Source organism: Parambassis ranga, chromosome 7 (assembly GCF_900634625.1).
Source record: "Parambassis ranga chromosome 7, fParRan2.1, whole genome shotgun sequence".
Lineage (NCBI taxonomy): Eukaryota > Metazoa > Chordata > Actinopteri > Ambassidae > Parambassis > Parambassis ranga.
Window position 1 is genome coordinate 22,465,637 of NC_041028.1, and position 11,551 is coordinate 22,477,187.

Here is an 11,551-nt window from a genome sequence, read left to right on the forward strand (position 1 = left end):
CCCCGCCAAACTCCCAAAGACAGACGCAGTCCCATTATTCAGCAAGGAGGTCACAAGAGGGAGCAGAGAAGAGGGTGAGGGAGGAGGAAGGATGGTGTACAGCTTTAAGGAAGTACAGGCACTGAGATGACAGCGGCTCTGATATCTTCTCCTGAATCACTGTATCCCCAATCAGTGAGTAATGGAAGAGAAAAACAAATGTAGGCTCTGTGGTGGGGGGTTAGAGGATTAATGATCTAAGAGCAGCTGCAGCTGGCTGAGGGTCGGCACTGAGGTTCCTCAGTGAGCCATCAACACTCGTGAAGGGGGCTCTAGAGGTGAGTCAAAGACTGAGGGAGGGGGGGTCAGGGTGCCGTCAACACTGACTCCATCCTCCCCCGAAACCAACAGGGATGTTGTCAGCACAGCGCCGCATCTGCACTGAGAACAAAGGCCACTGACGGGGCGAGAAAGACAGAGATGGGAGAAGGGAGAGAGAGTTTTCTAATTTTAACCACAATGCCACAGTTGAGAGAAGCATCACAGGCCTCATTTGGAACATATTGTTCAGATTAAAGCCTTGATAAATAAACATGCCCCAAACCAGCACTGAAGCTCAGAACTCCTGAGAGCGATGGCGACTGGACACTGCACTGTTGCATACAAAGCAGTCATCCTGGTGTTCTCCGGAAAGTTTGGCTGATTTAAACTACATTCTCCTCTTCCCCTGTTGCACCTGAAATCTACAGCTTTGTCAGCCCTGCAACCATTCTAAATGAGGTGACAAATAGTGGTCACAGGGGCCTCGCTAGCTGCTGATAAAGTGATTTTCTGCTCGAGGAGGGAAGAAAAGGTTCCATGATGGAGGGGTCTCAGTAGCTGATGGGTTCCCTCAGGCAGCAACAGGGAATCTGCCGTGTCCAGAGGTTATGGTTTTGCTTGGCTGTGACCTGACAGCTGCTTACTGCACTGCTTACGGAACATGAAAAAGAAAGTGCTGCTTCAAATATAGTATTTAGATACAGAACAGAGGTCATACAATGGATTTGGAGAAACACATTTACAGCTTATGCATTGGAGCATTAGCTTATCGTAGCATAAAGACTGTAAACACTTGTCTTGGCTTTGTCTGCTCATCTTCACCTCGCTAATTAACTTGTTTGCTTAATCCATATAAAAACCAGAGCATAAGAACAACAATTTGCCATGTCAAACTATTCCCTGGCTCTGAGCAGTTGCCAGGCAACCAGACGAGACTCCAAAAACTTCCCCCATCCAGATAAATCACTGGACATACAATGTGCTAATTAGTGAACTTCAGAGCTTCTTGTCCTGTAGGTGTATTTTGTAACCAGGCTACCCAGCTGCCTGTTCTTGCAGTGTTTTCTGATAAGCTAAGCTGAATCGCAGCTATAATTTTGAACATAGAGGGATGGGAGGTGTATCAATTATAAATGCTAAACATTGGACAAGTCCAACTTAAAATGTGCATGACACCACTGGTGACTGATTCATTTGAACAATTCTAGAAAACAGGATTGGTTGGTAACAACATGGTAGCTTTAGTCTGCCCCAGCACAGACTAAACAGTGTTCTTTTAGATGCTCGATAGGGGACATCGTCACTGCTGCTGCTACTGTGATTACTCATTAGACCTGTAAATAAATTCCAAAAAGCACCCGTACGCACTGAAGACAAAAGCCAGATGTTAATGGGGTTTTCAGTATGAAAGGAGCTTAAGAGACCTTGAGCGGTCAGACCCCAGAGTTTTTGACACTATGTTGCAGAGAGGAAAATGTCTTTTTACATTCCATCAGCCAGGATGAAAGTGAGCAACTGCCCAAAACAAAGCTCCAGTGAATGGCTTCAGGTCACAGCTTGTGCCAGCTCTGACTTTACATGTGCCTGTAAACATGGTACTCCCTCTGCAGTCTGCCTGCTCCAAGACAAAATTAAAATGTCATCATGCTGCAGCCTGACCACAGGGAAGTCAGAGAATTACAAAAAAAATAAACTAAAAAGACACGATAAAAACGATTTTCAAAGGATTCTTCAGCTAAAATGGCACCTCATTCTGGGAGGTGAAAGCCCTTCTGCCTTGCTAAGTGCAATCCTTAATATCCAGTCTAAAATCACTCATCATAGCCATACAGTTGTCCCCACAACACACCCGCAGATCAAAGTCGTTTTTTCCTGATTCATACTGCACTCTCTTGGACAGAATTGTTATCAAGTGTTTTCACCACTCAAGTAATGCCAGGATAATGATCTCTCTGCTCTCTCAGGCTGCTCACTCTGTAACAACGTGTACGGGGGTACAGGAGCACCACTTGTCAGCCAGATGCTTTCTGAGTGTGTCTGCCGAGTGGTGACTGAATTGGTCCCCTCCACCCACTCATCAGCAAGTGACCGAGAGCTGCCCCGAGGCTTAACCTGCCTCAGACGCTGTGATCATGAGAAGAACAGAAAACTATTTGACACCGCATACCTGCTGCAGGGAGAGAGCGCAGACAGCTACACGCTTGGCTTTTTGAGTCACAGCAGAGTAGAAGGGGAATATTTATATTTACGGATTAAAAGGTTAAGGTGCTTTAATTAGGGGGTTGGTGGGTTTAAAAATGTCTGTACCAGTCATCTTGTGAGATGAGACCAGTGAGCATTTAGAGGAATGTTGAGCCAACAGAAGCGTTACTGTGGACAGAATCCCTCAATGATCAGTGACTTCAATGGTCACCTGAACCAAAAAAATGAAAAATCCAGTCAAGGTGCTGATGTATAGGAAGCTACAGAGGCTGAGAAACATCTGGAACAGACGTAAAGGAGTGGGTGTTCTAGACTTTCACAGAGGAGGTCGTGTTGCCTGATGGACTTTTCTTTTGCTGAAATGTTTAAAACTGAAATATATCAGTATGTCTAAAACCTGACAGATATTACATTACACAGCACTGTGAAAATAAAGAGAGTGGTACTAGTGTCAGTATCGGTTCACATGTGAAAGGTACCCAAGAGTCACGAGTGACAAGAAGGGATCCATGCTGCAGCACAATGTCCCTAATTTCCCCAAGTCACTGAGCACCCCAGACACAGCACAACAAGTCTTTTCTTCCCAGTTGACCTAAATACATCTTCCATTCTTGTTAAAAATTACTTTGCTTGGAACCTTGGCAGACAAAAGGGGGACTTAAGCATCTGCTTGTTTTAAGGCACATGCAGCCTCTGAGGGGAACACAACGCAACAAATACCTCTGCAGGAGCCTGTAAGGACACAGGGGCGACGCAGAAACCACACCGCCTGAGAAATATGGGCGAGGGTGCCGAGCGAGACGGAGAAAAATGCCAAAGTGGTGTCAAAATGTCAGAGCGAGATGACGGGCTGTGCTCATAAAGGACAGTGCCACAGTTTCTGGGGGCTGTCTGACTTTTTTTTCCCTCCTCCCTCCTCTTTCTCTCTTCTCTGTTAAACAGCACACACTCTGAGAAGGTCAAGGCCAAAAGGGACAGACAGGAATAAAAGCTGCCGTTAAATGCTTCTTTCATGTGGCTTCACGTACGTTTTTCTGAGACCTGTCCAAAATTATTACAGCCCAGTGTGTCTCACTCGCTGTCCCACATACTGACGCGTGCATGCGTACACACATCTGCAGCACAACCAGGAACAAAAGTGCGTAGAAGAGGAGAAAAGGGGTGAAGGGGGCAGAGGGAACGGTGAACCTCTCCTTTTTGTTGCAGAAATATAATTAGCACGTTGGCTGACAGGGAGCTTTCTGACACAGCGGGTGTAATGTTGCTTATAGCTGACAGAGAAAAAGCACAGCTACTTCATTAAGTGTAAAGGGAAGGAAGCGAGGACAAAGCAAACAAAGCAGGGAGTTGGGTGAAAAAAGGAAAGCGGTGATGGAGAGGGAGGGGTGGGTTTTTTTTTCTTCTTCGCTTCCATCTTGGACTCAGGCAGCATCTCTAGGTATAAGTCTCCCCATCACTTGGGCCTCAAATTGCCGAGGCCGCTCGGTTCCCACAGTGTGTCAGGGCCTGCATGTGGCCTTCCTCCCCGCTCCGGCAGCCCAGCGTCTTTAGACCCCCAGGCCCCCGGAGCAGAGGTTACACCAACACAGCCAGCCACAGCAGCATGTCAGCCCCACACCAACCGTTGCCTTGGTGCCGCTGCATGAGCAAAGAGCTCCTGACTCTGTTCGAGGGAAAGTGATTTGCCATGACGTCTCTGGCTCCCCTCTTTCTCGTTCTCTTTTTCCTCGCTCGTCTCCCACTCGCCGTCTGTCTCCCCTCTCTCTGCACATTTAATCTCTCCTGGTCTCATTTTTCCCCTTCTTTGTCATTCTCTCCACCACATCCTCAGACCTTCCCTCCCTCATTCCACTGCTTTTTCACTCTGTTCTTTTTCCTCCTCTTCTTAAGAGTAATGACTGATGCCTGAAACTCAGTGCCATGATTAGACTGACACTGATGAAAGACAACATCTGCATTGAATAAATACCGAGCTGACAAATTGTGTTTTTTGTTCAGCTATTGTTCATCCCACTGTTTCTCCATTTTTCAAAATCGTTCCCAGCTTTGCAGACTCGTCAGTGCCACGGAGTTGCCACCGACATCAAACACAATATTTATTTTCAGTTAGGAACAGAATAACCCCGCAAATAACTTCAGAGCAAAGCACAGATAATAATGTCACTGCGGAGCTGCTTGCCTTCACGCTGATAAACAGGAACCGGAGGAGAGAAGCCTATCAAGTGGTCTTCCAGGGCGTTTCACCCGCTGACCAACAAACAGGTGCATGCCATTACACAGAGTGACTCTCATACAGCAGCATTCCACGCTACAAGGAAGTGTGTAATCGATGTTGTGGAAAATAAGTGAGAAAAAAGTAGTTCTAATTGCAAAATGTAAATATTGAGTTTTCCCACAAGTGGGGGGCAGACCACCCAGGATGCAAAATAGTCACCCACCCCCTTTCTCTTTTTGCTTTGTCGACCGCCTGAGAGATGTCTTTTTGTGAGTGCAAAACATCACCAACCACAATCAACACTCACACACACACAGAACCCATGATGTGTCTTTGCATGCAAATACTTCTGGCAGCTCCGGGTTTGGCATTTGTATTGTGTGGGAAAATTAAGTGATGAAAACCTGACGGAGAAGGCTGAGAAAATCAGAAATGGAGTGTGCCTGTGTTGCAGCTGTAAGGTGCCAGAGTTTTGATCCAGGCATGCCCTTGTCTGCTGTGAATAAATCCTCACAAGGGAAAAAAAAAAAAAAAAAAAAAAAAAAAAAGGAGAGCAGGAGGGCGGCCGCCGTACTGTAGCTGCAGTGTCTGACAGACACAGAGTCCTCCATGTGTGTGTGTGTGTTACAGACCAGTGTCAAATACTTGTCTGGAGTGTGACAAATACCTTCTGGTAGTCTCTCTGCAATTACCTGCAGGATTAGCTATGAAACAGACCTGTTCACGCTGCTGATGCTGCTTGAACATCAAACACAAGAGAGTTTCCCCCCATGTGTGACAACAGCTGAAACTTCATTTTAAGCCTCATTATCTTTCCTCTTTTTCCTCTGTCTGCCTAAATATAAGCAACACTAACACAACAAAGAAGCAATTAAATGATTGCAGAGCGTGGCTGAATCAACAGAAGGCAATTGCCTGAATCAAACTGAGAAGAACTGATGGATCAAAGTGTCCAAAAACTTCAAATGACTCTGGTTTCATTCAGACTTACACCACCACCACCACCACCACCACATGTCCAGAGACATCCAACAATCTATCACTAGATCTGATCAATTCTTCAAGAGCCACGGAGAGTGAAATAAAGAGGGAAAAAGGAGCAAAGATCTTTTAAGGTGAAACTTACCTTGAATGCTTTTACTTCCTGAAGCTGACTGTTGGACAAAGGCGACCAGGCAGAAACCTACAAATCCCAGGCTGGCGCGTATCAAAGCGTGCACATACATGTTAACTTTCACTGTAGTTCAACACGAGCACTTTTTAAGATCTACGATGCGCAAAAGCACATACGAGGGTGTGTGTGTGCGCGTGTGTGTGGTATAAAGGTCTCTCGTTATTCCCTTGAAGCACCCGCTGACAGGATCCTGTGCGATTTTTTTTTTTAAATCTCTGAACGCCTGATTATTTGAGTTTCAAGTGATCGGGTTTGAGGACAGCCCGACAGCGCGGAGGGGAGGAAGGCTTTTCTGTTATCATGTTTCGAGCCAGACCAATGTCAATTTAAGAACGGCAGAGAGAGAGAGAGAGAGAGAGAGAGAGAGAGATGGAGTGCAGCGGCGGAGTCTGAAGTGGGAGGGGAGAAGAAGAAGCGTGTGTCCACGCTGCTGCGCCCCGGGCTCCTCTCCTGCTTCTCCTCTTTTCTCTTTCATTTTTTTTTTAATTTTCTTTCTTTTTTAAGTTCTGCAGAAATTTACACACAGGTGCTGCTTAGACTAAAGGCGGACAGAGGATGGGGGGGTGCAGGTTGTGGATCGCCCCGGCTCCTGTGGACACCTGGTCGGTGCCACCTGCGTAAAAAGAAGGAGAAAATAAAAGAATGCGCCCGTCACGGCGGCGTGGTGAAAGCAATGGCTGAAAGAGAAGGGGGGACAAGAGGGCGGATGGATTTCTAAATGACCCAGATGGAAAAAGTAATGGCCTGAAGATTGCATTTTGTTCTCACCCAGCAGACTGTAGAGCTCATCCAGTCCCAACTAACAAACCAATAAGTGGCCGTTTTCATTGGATCATGGCTGCAGCGTGATGAAGTCTGCTGTGAGATTAAAACCAGCAGCAGATGTTTCCAAGGAGGCCAATCAAGACTGAAACGTTGTCGGCTTATTTCATTTAGAAGAATTTTTGCTCATTAAATGAAGTTGTAGTTGAGCACAACACGTTTCTTAAAAGTTTTTTTAACACTTTTTAACACTGTCACCCTGATTTTAAGGTCACCAGGGAGGCCTCAAGCAACTTCCTTTTCGAGCTGAAATATGTGCATAAAAAAAGCAACTTCATTTTTTAATTAAAAAAAGCCTTGTTGATATTAATTAAAGCTGCGCCTGCTCACAATGAATAAATTCTTCAGGTATGATAACTAACAATCAGTAATTGTTTACAGGAACTTCAGTCAAAGCTTTATGAGAATCATCTGGTAGCTATAGGAACCAAAAACAAAAACCTTCATGCAAATGATCATTTTGTGTCATCCGGTTCCAAAACCATAACCGACACCACATTATTCCCTTGTCAGTGTTGAGCCTTCCTCTGCAGGAGATTTAGCTCAACATTTCCCCTCATTGATTTCTTTTGCTCCCAGCGTGGAACAAGCTAAGCCCCGTCTGCTGTCAGAAATCACTAATATGGAGAGTCACACTATAAGTAATTATGAAGCAACTCTTAGAAAACGAGGGGCTTTGAATTCTAAAGTTAAAGATGCTCCAACATCCGACTGCAAATCACTGATCTCACTCTACGCACACCATTACCCGAGCCCCAGAAGAAGAAGAATGAGCCTTGAGGAGTTCCATGAATCAAAGCAGACCTCTCTCACATTACCAGGAGGCACAAGCCGCTGAGCTACTGTGCCACATTTCACCAGCAATGACATGTGAAACATTTGTTCTCAGGAAGCGTCCATACAGAGGAAAAGCATCTGTATCCCTCCACACCTGCTGCCTCCTGCTGCATTATCACCTAAATTAATCAGCTGCGCTGATGCATTTGTGTTTGTGTTTCAATGTACGGGCAGATTCTAGACTGTAATTATCACGCCTGCTCCCGTGTGTAATTTTATTTCTCAATCAAATATAATTAGGGCCTCACAATGAGGCTGATTGGAGATAACAGCTCTTGCTTTCTTCAGATGATGCACAGACACCCTGAAATGGCTGAAGGCAGAAAAGGAGGAGGATGAGGAGAGAGAGAGAGAGGATCGTTTTTCATTATCTCATGTCTTATCAGAATTTTGTCATTACCTATACTTTCAAGATGTGACTCTGGGTGGGTGTTGTATAAACAGGCCAGAGACTAGGGGCCTCAATAAATAAGAGATTCAGTACAAGAGAATAACCTTCCAAGAGGATCCTCCTATGCATCCACAGAAGAAGAAAAAACATGTAAATCCACAGCACAAAGTCAAGCAGCTCGGTGTAATTAAAATAACATCCGTCAGGGATATGGAAATATCCCATGTCCCCATGTCCAAATCTCTGGGTAATTGTGAGCACTTGTATAACCAAATGAGCTCAGAGTCACTCTGGGAGTTTGAGAAAGTCAGCACACGCGGTTGCCACAGAGCCTGAGCACAAGTCGCGCAGGAGGATCAGCACACTTTTTTTTTCATGGCAACACTTCATTAAAAGACAGAAAGGGCTGAGCGCGGGCATTACACTGTGCACCAAAACCAAGCTATTTTTACACCAACAGACACACAAGGGAAACCCGGGCTATGTTTAATTTATGATTCTCATCACGAAGAGGACTTTGGCTACACACATGGGTAAAGAAACGTGTGAGGATGAGGAAGGGTGTCGACGGGATAAGTCAAATTTAACTGTATTGTGTGAGGCGCCACATGTGAAGAGTGCCCACAGCCTGGTGGATTTCACTACAACTGAAGGAGACCGTTTTCTGAGTGAAGGTCCAACTATATAAAAAATGCATGATGGGCCACATTTAACAACCGCTGCAGCTGTTTCATCTGCAACCTGGAAACTGAATATCCCACTTCTCATGAGTTAAAGGGTTAAAAACATACAGGCAGTGTGGTTACAACTAGCTACTTTTAAACTATCAAAGTCAGACAATGCTCCAGCAGCTGTTGCTGTAAGATAAATGCAAGATGGATGCATGTTGGGGGACGACTGTGGGAGCCACCACCGTACTACACTGCATGCTAATGAACTGTGGAGCTGGAAGCCCTGCAGAGCGCCTAATGTTCTCTTCCAGATGGTCATACACGGGGATGACACCACCTCAGCTCCTCATTTACTTTCTTCCACATTTATGCTCCCCAATTGTCTAAAAGATTTATGTGTGAAAATGTCGACGCTCGAAGCGCAAAAACTTCTGCCTCGCCTCTCCTCTCTCCCCCCTCCCTCCCTCCCACCTCCCCTTTCCTTTTTTTTTGTTTTTACTCTCTTCATATGCGAGGTTACCAACACCACCGCAGGCCCAGCAGGATGTCTTGGTACTCACCATGCCAGCACCACAGGGGAGCAGAGCGGCTTGCTGAGTTCCACACTTTAGTACAGGCATCCCAGCGAACGCTGTGGGCTTGCCCCAGGAATGCCTTCTGACCACAGCCTCAGTCACTGGGACTAACAGGGAGCAAGTGAGCGAAAGAGAGTGAAAAAGGGGGGAAACACAGTTATCAAGTCCAAAGAAACACACACATCTAAACTGTCTGACAAAAAAAAACCTCATGGGAAAAGAGGCTTCATTTGTACTACAGCATCACACCAAATTTCGAATGAGCACCAGACTCTGGTTATTATTAGGGGCTTGTTTCTGTCTCCAGCAAGAATCCAGGTTAAATTACCAGAGTCTGACTCTTGCTGCAGCAGGGAGGTAGACAAGGTAGAGACAGGCTTAGCTGCGTGAGTGAGCATGCGGGTTCTGCAGGCGTGTACTCGTTCTGAATCTCCTGTGTGTGTGTGTGGACACCTGTAATCAAACAGACTCCTCAGGATCAAATGAGACAGACTGGAAGATTTTGTCCCGCTAAGATGTTGAATGAAATCCCCACTGCGCCCGTATCATTCAAAGTATCAATCATCATCATCAAATTGTATAACTGTGCTTTCTGCCTATCTGAAGGCCACACACACCCAAACACAGAAAGAGAGATAATACCCTCATATTTCACTTTTGATGACACAGAAGTGCTTAAATCCTTAGCACACTCAGCAGCGGCTTCTTGCCACTTTGTCTCCCCTAATCCTCAATGATCAACACCTATGTGCTGAGACAGGGGCAAGGTTTCTGTTGGACAGAAGTGGTGTAAGAACAGAACGGGACCAAGACGGGCGGGGAAGTCCCATGAGCTCACCGTCTAGCCAGATAGTGCTGCGGCTATACGCCCACCTACCTACCTGCTAACACCGGGGATTGTCAGCTCATAAAAAACACCAAATATTACTGTCATATTTTGGGTCATGTAACTGGTGAAATACCAAACTTCAGATCCCATCCAAAAGCCATTTAAGCTCTGATGATTATGTTCAAGGGTCCCTGTGACACTCTGATGACTACAACCTTCCAGCAAGTCGCCCACATTCAGCTCTAACATTCTTTTCTAATACTCTGACCTGAATCATTTCCTCTAAAAGGAGCAAGACAAAGAGATTCTGTTTGGGAAGATAAAAACCAAACAGCAGCACAGGAGTGAGTTCCGAGACTCAAAGTGAATCAAGTCTGACCTCAGGACAAAACATAAAAAACTGTGTGTGTTGTTTTAAAAGAGTCATTTCATGGGAACTTGATTTAATTCTCTTTCAGCTGAATTAAAGGTAATGCAGGTAGTGTTTGTGCACACGGTAATACAGCTTTAAATCACTTCTATAATCCTCAGTGCAAACTATCTGTTGTTATGTCATTGATACGTGCGGTGACAGGAGCTGCAAGCATACATAAAGTAGGCCTCTATATTCAGATTCCTGTTAGTTGTGATAAACAACACATTTTAATAAGTAATTGTATCTGTGTTTGCTGCATATTTATAAGGAGATTATGCACACACATATTATTAAAAGGCTGCCCGACATATGAACCCTGGCACAGTGGAAACATGGGTATAGTCTCTGTGGGTATAACACGCGTGAATCTAGACTGCCCTCTAGCGGTCTAAAAGTGAGCCCCACATCACAAACACCTGAAAGAAACAACAGTCCAGTTTTAGTACGAATGTTTTTGTTTTATAGGAGTAAAAAGTCACTGCATGGTTCCATTTAATGTCTGCGTAAACACTGACGGTGACGCAGGACGCACAGCAGCGGCAGCAGGGACGCAGACTTCATTAACACACCTGTGTGTGTGTTTCTGCTCAGGCAGGCCAAAAGAACTGTATACAAGCTGCGTGTGTGTTAGACTATAACATTATGATGATTATTGTAGTGCTGTCTGCCGACAATACTACAATAATCTGAGACTGAAAACGGGCATGTTGGCAGGTTAGTTTATTTGTATTTTGGCACCACTACAACAACGCAAAATTAGCGTTGTTGTAGTGGTGACTACACGTTCTAATGTTTCTAGTGCGCATTTTTTATCACGTTTTCAATGTTTTATGCGCATTATCATCGTCGCATCTTGGAGCAACTAGTATCCTTTGAAACCGTCATAAATAAACAATGTAAAAATAAGTGCACAATGTGTATATGTGCAGATTAAACAGAGCTTTACCTTTGCGCAAATCTGGGGTTTAATGTACCTGAAGCGTCTCCAGGAGGGGGGGGGGGGGTATGACATCCTGCTCCTCAGCTTGCTGATTTGCTGGCTGAAAACCTACAGGCCAAATGACAGGAACTTCCTGTTGCCCTGACCCTTACACCTCCACTTACTGGTCCCTTCATTTCT

General features: G+C 45.3%; 1 protein-coding gene across 2 annotated transcripts in view; it reads right to left on the reverse strand.

Annotated features, from left to right (window-relative positions):
* Positions 1-6,193, reverse strand: part of scube3 (signal peptide, CUB domain, EGF-like 3) — a 68,947-nt gene extending 62,754 nt beyond the window's left edge. For both annotated transcript variants that reach the window (XM_028409930.1, XM_028409929.1), the window contains exon 1: positions 5,844-6,193. In XM_028409930.1, the coding sequence (XP_028265731.1) occupies positions 5,844-5,943 (100 nt within the window). In that variant the 5' untranslated portion in view covers positions 5,944-6,193. The remainder of the gene's footprint in view (positions 1-5,843) is intronic.
* Positions 6,194-11,551: the final 5,358 nt, after the last annotated feature.